At 50.2% G+C, this 16,126-nt stretch overlaps 2 protein-coding genes across 5 annotated transcripts in view; one reads left to right on the top strand and one right to left on the bottom strand.

Annotated features, from left to right (window-relative positions):
- LOC142698161 (protein kinase C delta type-like) overlaps nucleotides 1–1,705 on the top strand; it is a 34,619-nt gene extending 32,914 nt beyond the window's left edge. For both annotated transcript variants that reach the window (XM_075847823.1, XM_075847824.1), the window contains exon 3: nucleotides 77–1,705. In XM_075847823.1, the coding sequence (XP_075703938.1) occupies nucleotides 77–635 (559 nt within the window). In that variant the 3' untranslated portion in view covers nucleotides 636–1,705. The remainder of the gene's footprint in view (nucleotides 1–76) is intronic.
- LOC142698164 (protein kinase C delta type-like) overlaps nucleotides 1–16,126 on the bottom strand; it is a 336,589-nt gene that overhangs the window by 124,568 nt on the left and 195,895 nt on the right. For 2 of the 3 annotated variants that reach the window (XR_012865715.1, XM_075847826.1), the window contains one exon: nucleotides 2,825–2,916. The exons of the other annotated variant lie outside the window; for it this stretch is intronic. The gene's annotated coding sequence lies outside the window, so the exon portion shown is untranslated. The remainder of the gene's footprint in view (nucleotides 1–2,824; nucleotides 2,917–16,126) is intronic. 3 annotated transcript variants of the gene reach the window in all.

Below are 16,126 nucleotides of genomic sequence, written 5' to 3'. Positions count from 1 at the left end.
GGTGGTGAAATGACCCATCCCCCGTCTCCTGGATCACTGGGCGGATTTGTCATTCTCTCGTCTTATTTCTTTGCAGAGATCTAAAGCCGGAGAATATAATGTTGGATGCAGATGGCCACGTCCGTATCATCGACCTGGGATTGGCCCAAGATGGCGTCACCGCCTCCAATAAGATCCGTGGAGTGACGGGAACGTTGCATTACATGGCCCCCGAGGTGCTTCTTAGAAAAAAATACGGCACCGCAGTTGACTGGTGGAGCCTGGGGATTGTGGTGTCCAGGATGGCAGCAGGACGCTCCCCATTTTACAACGGCCCCGTCAGGCAAATGGCTATCAAAGCCATCACCACCGCGAAGCCTAAATTTCCAACTTGGCTTAATCCTGACGTGAAACATCTGACCAAGAGACTGGTCCGTAAAAATTCTAAGAGGCGCCTCGGTGTGTGCGGGAACATCAGAGAGCATCCATTCTTCTCCACCATCGGCTGGGAGGAACTGCAGGAGAGGAGGGCACAGCCACCATTTACACCATTTGTGCCCGTTCTGGAGAACCAACATCTGAAGTGGCCAGAGAATAACAAAGCCCTTCACCCCTTGGCCGGGTTCAGCTTCATGTCACCAAGCTGGAACCAATAAGATCTCAGGACAAGGGCCCAGAACTTCATGCCTCCTGACCCGCGCCTCAAGTCTCTGCTGCTGTATGTTACCTCGGCTGCCCAGACCATCATCTCTCTCCTTACCATCTTCATGCCACACCTCTGCCATCTTGCTGCTGCACCAGAGCCTTGACTTGCCATCCTCCAATCCCGGGCAGGCATCTGACATCACTCCAGCCTGAAGATCCTCTACACCCCCCAGGAGCGGCCTGTGCTTAGTTTCCATCTGGGGAGATCAGGAATAATAGCCGCATGTTGTAGTCCTGGGGCCGGAGCGGCCATTATACCTGATCTCACCTCAGCACAGGCCAGGTAAGTAATGCACCCACATCACCCACATCACCCACATCACTCACATCACCCCACTATATAATAAGTATAGACACCACACTACATGATAAGTATAGACACCCGCATATAGACACATAGTACATTTAGATTAGACTTTAGCCTTTGATCCTGGGATTATTCTGATCGCCATATTTGGGGTCAGGAAGGAATTTTCCCCCCTTAATATGAGGACAATTGGCTCATTCCTCACAGGGGGTTTTCGCCTTCCTCTTGATCAACACGGCCTTAAATAGGTTTAGGATGATAGAGTAATAAGTAGTAACACACATAAGTGACATAATATAAATATAGAAAATAATTTAAAAAAAATCTTAATTTAATACAATTTATAGTTTACACATAAATAAATACAGCAGTTCATTAAAAATAATAATATAAAAAATGAATAATTTTCCCCTAGTCTTTCCCCATATTACACGTTACACTTCAGCCTTTGATCCTGGGATTTATGCCGATCGCCATATTTGGGGTCAGGAAGGAATTTCCCCCCCTAATATGAGGACAATTGGCTCATTCCTCACAGGGGGTTTTCGCCTTCCTCTGGATCAACACGGCCTTTAGATAGGTTTAGTATAATAGATAAATAGATGACACATACATATACACAGTATATAATAATAGTAGTCTTAATACTTCTAGAATAATCTCCTAATAATAAAATATAACCTTCCCTTATCTGTAAATAAAACTTTCCTTTTACCCCCTACATCTTTGTGCTTGTTTTTATTCCCATTGGACTTCTGTGTAGTTTATGTTGTCCGAGCTCTGAGACCCCCACCAATCACTAGAACGAAGCAGCTGAAGGTCTCGTGTGAGCGCTCAGCCGCTTCCTGTCTGTTCAGCTTTTTCCGGAAAAATGTATCGGCTCATAGACTTTCTATTGAGTCCGTTCACCGATACATTTATTTCTGGAAAAAGCCGAACAAACACGAAGCGACTGAGCGCTCACACGGGGGCTTCAGCTGCTTCATTCTAGTGATTGGTGGGGGTCTCAGTGCTCGGACCCCCACCAATCCAATCTTCTGACGTGTCACTATGTCACTATGACATGTCAGAAGTATGTCAGATTTAAAGCCCAAATGTGGTGTGAACAGAGCCTTACAGGGGTTGTCCGGTTTTTAAAATACCGTTTTGCTAGAGGGGTCCAGTAATCTGTGGGGGAACTTGCTGCAAGAGTTTAATTTCCCTACAGCATCTCTAAAGGGGAATTAAAGTATTACACAGTTCTATAATCACCGGGCTGTGCATGTAATACATGGATGTGATGATCCTCCTGAGCAGGAGATGATGTTTGTAGCCCCTCTCCATTCTGGATAATTAATCAGGGTCCTGAACGGGGGAACCCACACTATTACCCCAAAATTCCCTAATAGGGCATTTGAAAATGGGGTTTCCAAACCAGAAAACAGCTTTATTGGTTATATAATGATAAGTGAGAGTTTGTTACAATGTATCAGTGCAGGAGAGAGCTGAAGTACAGGCTATTTAGATTGTGGAGGATTATCTAAACGGGATACACTGAATGGGGCACAGTGTGGGATGGAGGATCGGCTACAATGCTGCCCCCTACAGTCAGGGCCCTCACCTCATGGATGCTCCTGTTACCAGATCCTTCACACCAGAGATCAACATTCATGAAGAAGAAAAATCCCCTGCAGAGACGTCCACACCGAGAGATCCAATAGGACTGGTCTATACAAGGAGTCGTCATATCCGGGGGCATATTTACAGCCATGCCCCCATATAATAAATACTTTATTCCTGTATACATGAGAAGTTCTACAACTTTATAATATCATTTATGTTTCAATTACTCACCATTTTCAAGATCTGTTTGCTGTCAGTGAATGAGGACACTCTTGCTCACATTCAGATGCAGTGAACCTGTACATCGCTAGTCCTGCTCTCAGCTAAGAAACATAAAGTAGATTAGGAAGTTGTAGAACTTTTCATTTATACAGCGATTAAGCTTTAGTTACATAAAATCGGAAAACACACAGGAAGAGGATTCATTACCGGTAGTACTACAGTGATCTGGTGCCCGCAGGTATCTAATGGTAAATACGGCCCTGGTGGGTACCTCACCTTTATGTGACAGGCCATAAAATGTCATATAGGAAAAAACGTAAGAAAGAACTTACCATACGGGGATCATATATGTTATGTCGCTGGAAGAAACCTGCAGCACTGACACCAATGGAACATGAGGATGACGCCTCTCAATGTGCCGTCCATCACCCCCATCATCCCACGAGTTTCACTCCACCTGTGACTCTGCCGACTAAGGTGAATACTGACTAAACACAAACTCTGACCGGCCTCATCACTAGTCCATATTGTCATACAGCCGCCTCCGATCCCTAATGCAGTGGTGGTGAACTAACCCTTATCCACTTACATGTGGTTTCCAGTAGTCAGTGGTACATATAATATCCAGAGACTAGTGGTCAGTGGTACATATAGTATCCACAGTCTGGTGGCCAGTGAGTAAATATAGTATTCAGAGTCTGGTGGTCAGTGGTATATATAGTATCCAGAGTCTGGTGGTCAGTCGTACATTCAGTATCCAGAGTCTTGTGGTCAGTGGTATATATAGTATCCAGAGTCTAGTGGTCAGTGGTACATATAGTATCCAGAGTCTGGTGGTCAGTGGTACATATAGTATCCAGAGTCTAGTGGTCAGTGGTACATATAGTATCCACAGTCTGGTGGCCAGTGAGTAAATATAGTATTCAGAGTCTGGTGGTCAGTGGTATATATAGTATCCAGAGTCTGGTGGTCAGTCGTACATTTAGTATCCAGAGTCTTGTGGTCAGTGGTATATATAGTATCCAGAGTCTAGTGGTCAGTGGTACATATAGTATCCAGAGTCTGGTGGTCAGTGGTACATATAGTATCCAGAGTCTAGTGGTCAGTGGTACATATAGTATCCACAGTCTGGTGGCCAGTGAGTAAATATAGTATTCAGAGTCTGGTGGTCAGTGGTATATATAGTATCCAGAGTCTGGTGGTCAGTCGTACATTTAGTATCCAGAGTCTTCTGGTCAGTGGTATATATAGTATCCAGAGTCTAGTGGTCAGTGGTACATATAGTATCCATAGTCTGGTGGTCAGTGGTACATATAGTATGCAGAGTCTGGTGTTCAGTGGTATATATATAATATCCAGAGTCTAGTGTTCAGGGGCACACGTGGTCATAAACGGCTGTTTGGACACACGGCAGGGTTCAGAAGGGAAAGAGCGCCATTTGGAGTTCAAATTTAGCTGGAATGGTTTGCAGAGGCCATGTCACATTTGCAAAGCCCCTGAGTGGCCAAAACAGTGGAAACCCCCCAAAAGTGACTCCATTTGGGAAACTACACCCCTCAAGGAATTTATCTAGGGGTATAGTAGGGGTATAGTGAGCATTTAAAAAAATATGTCAATTAAAAATCCATGGGCTTCTCTAAGGGACGGACCCTGGGAGGCGTGGTGCTTTAGCATACCCGTGGTGATGCCACTGTAGCTTATATGATCACGGCTAGTGGTTTAACCCCTTCCCGACATTTGCCGTATAGATACGTCATGGAAAGCCATGACTTCCCGCAAATTGCCGTATCCATACGCCAAATGAAGAAGGGGTTACAGTGGAAAAAATAAAAGTTACAAAGTAAAGATGGCTGCTGTTCATAACAGCAGACCATCTTTACGCGAGGGCTAGGGGGGTGGCTCAACCGCCCCTCATCGGCGATCGCTGCAATTGGCCGGTCAATTCAGAGCGGCCAATTGCGGCCGTTTGCGGCTTTCACCAATCACTGTGCCACAGGGCACAGTGATATGGTGGTGATTGGTGCTGCCTAGGACAGCACCAGTCCCTGCCATGTAGCGATGACGAGGTGGCAGGGATGCCATCCCCCCGATCGCTACGATTGGTTGGTCTGCACCGATTGACCAATCGCAGCCATGGCGAGTGTTTGAAACACCCTCCACCAGCTCTGCCCACCTCATTCCGGTTAGGAACGGTGAGCAGAGCTGGTGTGACCATCTGTGAGCCATACTTACCGAATCTGAGGCCTTCTGTGCTGCCATCCTGCTGTGACGTCTTCATCTGACTGCTTCCTGCTGCAGAGTGAACCTTCGTCATCATCATCTGTGCTGCTGCTGATTTATTTTTTTTAGCAGCACTTGTTTTTTTCCTAAACTTCTTATCCCTGTACCCTTCCCCCTCCCCCTCTTTCCCTTGTTACGTCCTGTGGCCGCTGAGTGTGGATCAGTGACCACCATCACTGACCGCCAATATTTGGCACAGGACTTTTTTTTATTTTTTGCACCTCCCTGTGTGCATCCTGCGGCCACTGAGTGCTGATCAGTGACCGCCATCACTCATCAGCATCTGTGGTCATTTTTTTTGACGCTACGTTTTTTTCATCTTTTTCTACCCGCACCAATTTACTGTGTGCTTCCTGTGCCGCTGAGCGCTGATCAGTGACCGTCATCACTGATCGGATCAATTATAGGTGCAGGGTTTTTATTTTGTGGCCTTTTTTTTACTGCACCTTTTTTTTTGGGTGCGCCCTGGGGCCACTGAGTGCTGAGTCTAATAATCAGCCTCAGTGGTCATTTGTTTACGCAGGGTAGCGTTAGGGCGTTAGAGTAGCGGACGTTTACTGATGTCCGTTTTGTAAAATAAATATATAGCAGAAGTTATAGCTCTATGTTATTTATACAGTTTGAGTAAATCTACAGCTTCTCGTCAGCGTCTGTTTACTGACGGACATTCAGCTTTTTTGTAACTGAAGTTCGGTCACTACATTTTTGATAGCGCAGCGACACAGTTGTAGCTCAAGTTTTTTCACAGTTCTATATTGAACGTACAGTCAATTTCTTTCTCCTAAATTTTTCTTATAGTTCTTTTTGTTTTCCTATAAATGTCATATACACGTGTAAAAGCACAACATACACAACCACCTCTATAAATATAAATGGAGTATTACACGTGTTGAAGCACTACATACCCCCCTAATAAAAATGTCCCATTCATCTCAATGGGTCTATTCAGCAGAAGAGGCATCCGCCATCCTGGTCCTGACACTGAATCAGCCAGCGCGGGAGAAGAGGAAATTGCCCCATTCCTATTGACCTCCTCATCATCATCATCCTCATCCAGTGATGAGGAACCCCCGCAAAGACGCCCCAGGACATCAGCTGAGGCAAACCCACAAATGAGTGATACCCTGTGGAACCCACCCCCTGATAATTATGAGCCTCACATTCCGGATTTCACAGGGAGCTCAGGAATTCGGTTAGAGACTGTAGGCCTCACAGAAATGGACTATTTCAAGCTCTTTTTCTCTGAGGATTTTGTTAATTTAATGGCAGCCCAGACAAATTTATACGCCCGGCAATTTTTAGCCCAAAACCCCACGTCATCATTTGCTAGGTGGACCCCCATAGAGGCAGCGGAGATTATTAAATTTTGGGGCCTTGTCCTACATATGGGCCTAGTAAAAAAGCCAGCGATTAGGCAATACTGGAGTGCGGACAGTTTATACAGCACCCCATTATACCGCATGGCAATGACCCGGGCACGTTTTGAAATAATTCTGACATTTTTGTATTATAAGGATAATGCACAGTGCCCGCCCCGTGATGACCCCACATACGACCGCCTATTCAAGATCAGGCCAATGATTGATTATTTCTGCACCAAATTTCAGGAAGTGTACACCCCCGAAAAGAACATAGCAATAGACGAGTCCTTTTTACATTTTAAGGGGAGACTAAATTTCCGCCAATACCTGCCAAGCAAGAGGGCGAGGTATGGAATTAAAATGTAGAAGCTGTGCGGGAGCAGCTCAGTGTGCACCTACAGGTTTAGGGTTTATGAAGGGAAGGACGCCAGGATAGAACCCCCAGAATGCCCCCCTGTCCTGGGGGTTAGTGGGAAAATAGTGTGGGACTTGGTGCACCCACTGCTGGACCAGGGTTACCCCCTTTACGTGGATAACTTCTATACCAGCGTCCCACTATTTAACTGCCTCTCCACCAGAAGTCCTGCAGCATGCGGCACCGTGCGCAAAAACCAGAGAGGCCTCTCTAAAAATCTGATTGGGCAACCCCTAAGAGAAGGAGAAAGCAGGTCGCTAAATAGCGAGAACATGTTGCTGGACAAGTATAAGGACAAGAGGGACGTCCTTATGTTGACCACAATGCACGGTAGCGGCAGAACCCCTGTCCCTGTCCAAGGTACCACCACAATGACCCCCAAGCCAGACTGCATCCTCGGCTACAATAAGTACATGGGAGGGGGTGATCTTTCTGATCAAGTACTGAAGCCGTACAGTGCCATGCGGAAAACACAGGGACATTCCTTAATTTTCAAGAGGTGCTGATCAAGGCCCTTGTATTTGGGGACCAGGAAGGGGAGAGCCCCAGTACTTCTAGAAGCGATGGTCCACGTATTGTACCAGGGCAACACTTTCCTGGAGGAATCCCCTCCACTGGTAAAAAGGGAAGGAGACAAAAAAGGTGCAAAGTGTGTTACAAAAGGGGGAGAAGACGAGACACAACTTATCATTGTGAAACCTGCCCCGACATATCTGGCCTGTGCATAAAGGAGTGCTTCAAAGTTTATCACACATCCATGGATTTTTAAATGACACATTTTTTTTTAAATGCTCACTATACCCCTAGATAAATTCCTTGAGGGGTGTAGTTTCCCAAATGGAGTAACTTTTGGGGGGTTTCAACTGTTTTGGCCACTCAGGGGCTTTGCAAATGTGACATGGCCTCTGCAAACCATTCCAGCTAAATTTGAACTCCAAATGGCGCTCTTTCCTTTCTGAGCCCTGCCGTGTGTTCAAACAGCCGTTTATGACCACACGTGGGGTATTGTTTTACTCGGGAGGAACTGCTCTACAAATGTTGGGGTGCTTTTTCTCCTTTAGTCATGTGGGAATGAAAACAAATTAGCTAAACCTACATTTTCTTTGCAAACATATAGATTTTCATTTTCACCACCTAATTCCAATAATTTATGCAAAAAACCTGTGGCGTCAAAATGCTCACTATACCCCTAGATCATTTCCTTATGGGGTGTAGTTTCCAAAATGGGGTCACTTGTGGGGGTTTCCACTGCTTTTTCTCCTCAGGGGCTTTGCAAATCCGACGTGGCCTTCGCAAACCATTCCTGCTAAATTTGAGCTCCAAAAGCCAAATGGCGCTCTTTCCCTTCTAAGCCCTGCCGTGTGTCCAAACAGCCGTTTATGACCACATGTGGGGTATTGTTTTAGGCCCCATGCACACGAGCATATTTTTTTCCTCCCGTAATTACTGGCGTAAATACGGGTCCTTTGTCCACTGCAGCCTGTGATTGGCCTGTGATTGGCTGCAGCGGTCACATGGGATGAAACGTCATCCCGGGAGGCCGGAATGGAGGAAGAAGCAGGGAGTTCTGGGTAAGTTAACTTTTAATACTATTAACCCAAGCGGTAGTCACTGTCCCGGGTGCTGAAAGAGTTACTGCCGATCAGTTAATTTTTTCAACACCCTGGACAGTGACTATCCCCTGATGTCGCCTAGCAACGCTCCCGTAATTACGGGTGCACACACGTAGCCACCCGTAATTACGGGAGCCCCATAGTCTTCTATGGGCCTGCCGGTGTCGTAATTACGGCCTGAAATAGGACATGTTCCATATTTTTAAACGGCATGGACACCTTCCCGTAAACAAACGGGAAGGTACCCATGGCCAATAGAAGTCTATGGGCCCGTAATTACCGCCTGTAATTACGGGCGTTTTTACGTTCGTGTGCATGGGGCCTTACTCAAGAGAAACTGCTCTACAAATGTTGGGGTGCTTTTTCTCCTTTAGTCCTTGTGATAATGAAAACAAATGAGCTAAACCTACATTTTCTTTGCAAACATGTAGATTTTAATTTTCACGGCCTAATTCCAATAATTTCTGCAAAAAAACCTGTGGGTTCAAAATGCTCACTATACCCCTAGATAATACATAGATAAAAAGAAATATATATATATTTAAGAAAAAAAAAATTGTGTGTTTTCCCTCCCTGATAGCCTGCCAGGAGAGGGAGAAGTTAGGGGTGGGAGGGGTGGCGTCGGTGCCGCGAGTGGCGTGGGGGAGAGGTGCCGCGAGAGGGGTGGTCAGTCCCGCGAGGGGGGGTGACGGGGGAGCGGTGCCGCGAGAGGGGGGGGATGGGGGTTCCATGGGAATGGAAAAGCCTGAGCGGAAGGGGGGCGCCAAAGAGCAGCCCCATCAAAACAGCTGATCCCTGTATGCTGGGTGGCTGTAGTAGCGATCATCTGTTTTGATACAGCTGCTCTGCGGCGCCCCCTCCTTCAGCCTGGCCTTGTAGGTTTGGCCCCCCTGTAAATAGTGCCATACAGCCCCCCCTGTAGACAGTGCTATGCAGCCCCCTCCTTTAGACAGTGCCATATAGCCCCCGGGGTAAGACGCCTCATGCAGATGCTCTCCTCTTCCTCCCCAGCAGCACAGTGCTCCGGGGTAAGACGCCTCATGCAGCTGCTCTCCTCTTCCTCTCCAGCCGCACAGTGCTCCGGGGTAAGACGCCTCATGCAGCTGCTCTCCTCTTCCTCCCCAGCCGCACAGTGCTCCGGGGTAAGACGCCTCATGCAGCTGCTCTCCTCTTCCTCCCCGGCCGCACAGTGCTCCGGGGTAAGACGCCTCATGCAGCTGCTCTCCTCTTCCTCCCCAGCAGCACAGTGCTCCGGGGTAAGACGCCTCATGCAGCTGCTCTCCTCTTCCTCCCCAGCCGCACAGTGCTCCGTGGTAAGACGCCTCATGCAGCTGCTCTCCTCTTCCTCCCCAGCCGCACAGTGCTCCGGGGTAAGACACCTCATGCAGCTGCTCTCTTCCTCCCCAGCCGCACAGTGATCCGGGGTAAGACGCCTCATGAAGCTGCTCTCCTCTTCCTCCCCAGCCACACAGTGCTCCAGGGTAAGACTCCTCATGCAGCTGCTCTCCTCTTCCTACCCAGCAGCACAGTGCTCCGGGGTAAGACACCTCATGCAGCTGCTCTCCTCTTCCTCCCCAGCAGCACAGTGCTCCAGGGTAAGACGCCTCATGCAGCTGCTCTCCTCTTCCTCCCCGGCCGCACAGTGCTCCGGGGTAAGACTCCTCATGCAGCTGCTCTCCTCTTCCTCCCCAGCCGCACAGTGCTCCGGGGTAAGACGCCTTATGCAGCTGCTCTCCTCTTCCTCCCCAGCCGCACAGTTCTCCGGGGTAAGACGCCTCGTGCAGCTGCTCTCCACTTCCTCCCCAGCCGCACAGTGCTCCGGGGTAAGACGCCTCATGCAGCTGCTCGGGGGCCGCTCTGACATTGCTTCATGCTCTAATCAGCTGCTAGAGACGGAGATAAGAGCTTCTTTTACTGAGCAGAAGCTGTGATTGGTAGAAGGGCCTGTCAGCTGACAAGTGCTCCACCAATCAGCAAAAGGGAAGCTCTGACCTCACACTGACCATTGCAGGACATGGAGGGGGAGGGCTCTCTGGCTGCATCAGCGTATGTGGAGGGGGAGTCAACCTGATAACATCCACTGCTTCCTGTCAATGAATGAAAAACACCAGCAGCAGGAGGATGTAGGACCCTGCCCTATCTGCATCCTGGAGACACTGGGACAATCTGCTGCACATCTGTGGGCTGGTGAATGTCTGATGCAGGGTCATGTGTTGTGGGGGAAGGTAGGGGGACATTGTTTCAGATGCTCTGCACTTTATTGGGGGGGGGAGGGATGAGAGGATACTGTGTGCTGGGGACTATATAGGCTTTGTGTGACATGGGAGTTGTATGTGGGGGTGGTATTAGGCCTGTACACTGTAAGAGGGGGATTATAGGCCCATGTTTGTGGGGGTAAGGGTATGATCATACATTGTATGTTATTTTACAAGAGCACCCCCCCCCCCCCACTCGATCGATGGCCTATGCCATTACTTTATGATTGATGGGGATCCAGCCTCTGGGTCCCCGACCAGAGAATGAAGGGGCCGCAGTGCTGATATAACCCTGTGTCCCCTTTACTGTGTTTCCCTGCGCACCAGCACCCCAGCTGCCCGGCGGTGCAAGGAGCTGCAGCACGACCCCATTCACAGCATCACCCCAGCTGCCCGGCGGTGCAAGGAGCTGCAGCACGACCCCGTTCACAGCATCACCCCAGCTGCCCAGCGGTGCAAGAAGCTGCAGCACGACCCCATTCACAGCAGCACCCCAGCTGCCCGGCGGTGCAAGGAGCTGCAACATGACCCCATTCACAGCAGCATCCCAGCAGCCCGGCGGTGCAAGGAGCTGCAGCACGACCCCGTTCACAGCATCCCCCCAGCTGCCCGGCGGTGCAAGGAGCTGCAGCACGACCCCATTCACAGCAGCACCCCAGCTGCCCGGCAGTGCAAGGAGCTGCAGCACGACCCCGTTCACAGCATCACCCCAGCTGCCCGGCGGTGCAAGGAGCTGCAACATGACCCCATTCACAGCAGCACCCCAGCTGCCCGGCGGTGCAAGGAGCTACAGCACAACCCCATATCTGTATGGCGTTATCTACAGAGGGTGCTGGATGGCGATATCTACAGAGGGGGCTGTATGGCGTTATCTACAGGGGGGGGCTGGATGGCGTTATGTACAGAGGGTGCTGTATGGCGTTATCTACAGAGGGGGCTGTATGGCGCTATCTACAGAGGGGGCTGTATGGCGCTATCTGCAGGGGAGGCTGTATGGCGCTATCTACAGAAGGGGGTGTATGGCGTTATCTACAAAGGGGGCTGTATGGCAATATCTACAGAGGGGGATGTATGGCACTATCTACAGAGGGGGCTGTATGGCGCTATCTACAGAGGGGGCTGTATGGCGCTATCTACAGAGGGGGCTGTATGGCGTTATCTACAGAGGGGGCTGTATGGCGCTATCTACAGGGGGGACTGTATGGCGGTATCTGCAGGGGGGCTGTATGGCGCTATCTACAGGGGGGGCTGTATGGCGTTATCTACAGAGGGGGCTGTATCGCGCTATCTACAGGGGGGTGTACGGCGCTATCTACAGAGGGGGCTGTATTGCACTATCTACAGGGGGGGTGTATGGCGCTATCTACAGAGGGGGCTGTATTGCACTATCTACAGGGGGGGCTGTGTGGCGTTATCTACAGAGGGGGCTGTATGGCGTTCTCTACAGATGGGACTATATGGCGCTAACGCCATACAGCCCCCCCCCCTGTAGGGAAAACCATACAGCACCCCCCTGTAGGGAACGCCACACAGCCCCCCCCTGTAGGGAACACCATACAGCCACCCCTGTAGGGAACGCCATAAGCCACCCCCTGTAGGGAACGCCATACAGCCCCCTCCCTGTAGGGAATGCCATACAGACCCCCCCTGTAGATAGCGCCATACAGCCCCCTCTGTAGATAACGCCATACAGCCCCCCCTGTAGGGAACGCCATACAGCCCCCCCTGTAGGGAACGCCATACAGCCCCCCCTGTAGGGAACGCCATACAGCCCCCCCCTGTTGGGAACGCCATACAGCGTCCCCAACCCCCCAAAAAAAGTGACCTACAGTGTGTCCTACAAAAGATATGTATCCGCTATCCACAGGATAGGGGATACATGTGTGATCGCTGGCAGCGATAGGGAGAACGGGGGACTGGAAGTCCCCTGAAGTTCTCCATGACTAACCTCTGACTGCGCAGCTCAATAAAAATGAAAGGAGAGCTGGTCACGCATGCGCACAAGCGCGAACGGCGCTCCATTCATTTCTACGGAGCTGCCGACACAGACCCCGGAAGTCCGAGGTTTGTAAAGGAGAACTTCAGGGGACTTTCAGTCCCCCGTTCTCCCTATCGCTGCCAGCGATCACACATGTATCCCCTGTCCTGTGGATATCCTGTGGCTAGGAGATACATGTCTTTTGTTTAATGGCAGAGCGGGGAGATACCTCCCTGCTCTGCCGTAGTGTTTAGTGGCGCCGCGCTGTAGCAGCCATAGCGGCTGATAGTGGAGCCTCCGGCCATGGTGGCGGCCCGTGCCGGCGGGCGACACGGGCCCCCTCATGCCGCGGGCCCCGCAGCAGCCGCTACGGCTGCTATAGTGGTAGCTACGCCACTGGCCCTGAGGTTCTGCCTCCGATATTTGTCCACTGTATAAACTCCCAGTAATAAGTTATCACCCCACTGAACCCCCGGAATGACCAGACACAAGTTTCACTACAGATCTTGAGGGGAGTGGTGTGTGTGGTGCATGGGATGTGTAGTAAGAAATAATAAATGAATAGTGTGTGTGCAAGTGTAATACTATGAGTGAAATATAGGGGGCAGTAATGAGTAAAGTGCCTCAATAGAAATAAAATGGATAATGGGGTGCAAGTGTGTGAAACATGGAGGGATAGTGTGTACGTCATGAGGCACAACGTGTATAGCCAGGTAGAAGCCTATTTGTGACGCCTTGATAGTTCATAGAGCGGGCTACCCTGCATGCTATGCCAAACAACAACCCACCATGCTCTCCCAGCATCAAAGACCCGGCTGTGTCCAAGAGAAGCGAATATACGTAATAATGAAAAATACCTGGGGTATTAGTAATCATTAGTATGACCTTTTTCGGTGTTTTTGTATATGTCTGTTTTGTCTGTGCATCAGGAACATTCAGTTCCAGTTAGGGACTCGCAAGTCTGGGGATCCTTGTCGTGGATTGCGAGCTTGCGTCCTTTTGGCCAGAATGATCACTAATACCCCAGGTATTTTTCATTATTACGTATATTCGCTTCTCTTGGACACAGCCGGGTCTTTGATGCTGGGAGAGCATGGTGGGTTGTTGTTTGGCATAGCATGCAGGGTAGCCCGCTCTATGAACTATCAAGGCGTCACAAATAGGCTTCTACCTGGCTATACACGTTGTGCCTCATGACGTACACACTATCCCTCCATGTTTCACTCACTTGCACCCCATTATCCACTTATTTCTATTGAGGCACTTCTCATTACTGCCCCCTATACTTCACTTATAGTATTACACTTGCACACACACTATTCATTTATTATTTCTTACTACACATCCCATGCACCACACACCACTCCCCTCAAGACTAGTGGGAGTGGCTATTTTTATTTAAAGCACCTGCTCACTCTCCTTCATCAGCTTTTTCTGACCTGGCTGTGTCCATTTGTAAGTATGGCCTTTTTCTGTGTTTACAAGTTTCACTACAGGCTGGAATAACGGCTGGAACTTCTGCTTTCCTCTTTTATACAAAATAATTGTTCTGGGTTTTACTGTTTTTTTTCTCATTTTCACCCATGTAAATGGGATTTGGCAAAGGCAAAGGGGTAACTGGTTTGGCAGGAGTGTTTTTTGTTGTTTTGGCTGACAACCATACACCTGACCCTACAGACGTGGCTGACAACCATGCACCTGGACCCTACAGACGTGGCTGACAACCATGCACCTGGACCCTCCAGACGTGGCTGACAACCAAGCACCAGGACCCTACAGACCAGGCTGACAACCCTGCACCTGGACCCTACAGACGTGGCTGACAATCATGCACCTGAACCCTACAGACGTGGCTGACAACCATGCACCTGGACCCTACAGACGTGATATCACTCATGCACCTGGACCCTACAGATATGGCTGACAACCATGCACCTGGACCCTACAGACGTGACTGACAACCATGCACCTGGACTCTACAGACGTGGCTGACAACCATGCACCTGGACCCTACAGACGTGGCTGACAACCATGCACCTGGACCCTACAGACGTGGCTGACAACCATGCACCTGGACTCTACAGACGTGGCTGACAACCATGCACCTGGACCCTCCAGAAGTGGCTGACAACCATGCACCTGGACCCTACAGACGTGGCTGAAACCATGCACCTGGACTCTACAGATGTGGCTGACAACCATGCACCTGGACCCTACAGACGTGGCTGTCAACCATGCACCTGGACCCTACAGACATGGCTGACAACCATGCACCTGGACCCTACAGACGTGGCTGACAACCCTGCACCTGGACCCTACAGACGTGGCTGACAATCATGCACCTGAACCCTACAGACGTGGCTGACAACCATGCACCTGGACCCTACAGACGTGATATCACTCATGCACCTGAACCCTACAGATGTGGCTGACAACCATGCACCTGGACCCTACAGACGTGGCTGTCAACCATGCACCTGGACCCTACAGACATGGCTGACAACCATGCACATGTACCCTACAGACGTGGCTGACAACCATGCACCTGGACCCTACAGACCCGGCTGACAATCATGCACCTGGACCCTACAGACGTGGCTGACAACCATGCACCTGGACCCTACAGATGTGGCTGACAATCATGCACCTGAACCCTACAGACGTGGCTGACAACCATGCACCTGGACCCTACAGACGCGGCTGACAACCATGCACCTGGACCCTACAGACGTGATATCACTCATGCACCTGGACTCTACAGACGCGGCTGACAACCATGCACCTGGACCCTACAGACGCGGCTGACAACCATACACCTGGACCCTACAAATGTGGCTGACAACCATGCACCTGGACCTTACAGACGTGGCTGACAACCATGCACCTGGACCCTACAGACGCAGCTGACAACCATGCACCTGGACCCTACAGACGCGGCTGACAACCATGCACCTGGACCCTACAGACGCGGCTGACAACCATGCACCTGGACCCTACAAATGTGGCTGACAACCATGCACCTTGACCTTACAGACGTGGCTGACAACCATGCACCTGGACCCTACAGACGCAGCTGACAACCATGCACCTGGACCCTACAGACGCGGCTGACAACCATGCACCTGGACCCTACAGACGCGGCTGACAACCATGCACCTGGACCCTACAGACGCGGCTGACAACCATGCACCTGGACTCTACAGACGTGGCTGACAACCATGCACCTGGACCCTACAGACGTGATATCACTCATGCACCTGGACCCTACAAACGTGGCTGACAACCATGCACCTGGACCTTACAGAGGTGGCTGACAACCATGCACCTGGACCCTACAGATGTGGCTGACAACCATTTACCTGGACCCTACAGACGTGGCTGACAACCATGCACATGGGCCCTACAGACG

This window comes from Rhinoderma darwinii (assembly GCF_050947455.1).
Source record: "Rhinoderma darwinii isolate aRhiDar2 chromosome 12 unlocalized genomic scaffold, aRhiDar2.hap1 SUPER_12_unloc_4, whole genome shotgun sequence".
Lineage (NCBI taxonomy): Eukaryota > Metazoa > Chordata > Amphibia > Anura > Rhinodermatidae > Rhinoderma > Rhinoderma darwinii.
The sequence above is the reverse complement of the archived record's forward strand: the minus strand, read 5'-3'. Positions and strand labels throughout refer to the sequence as shown.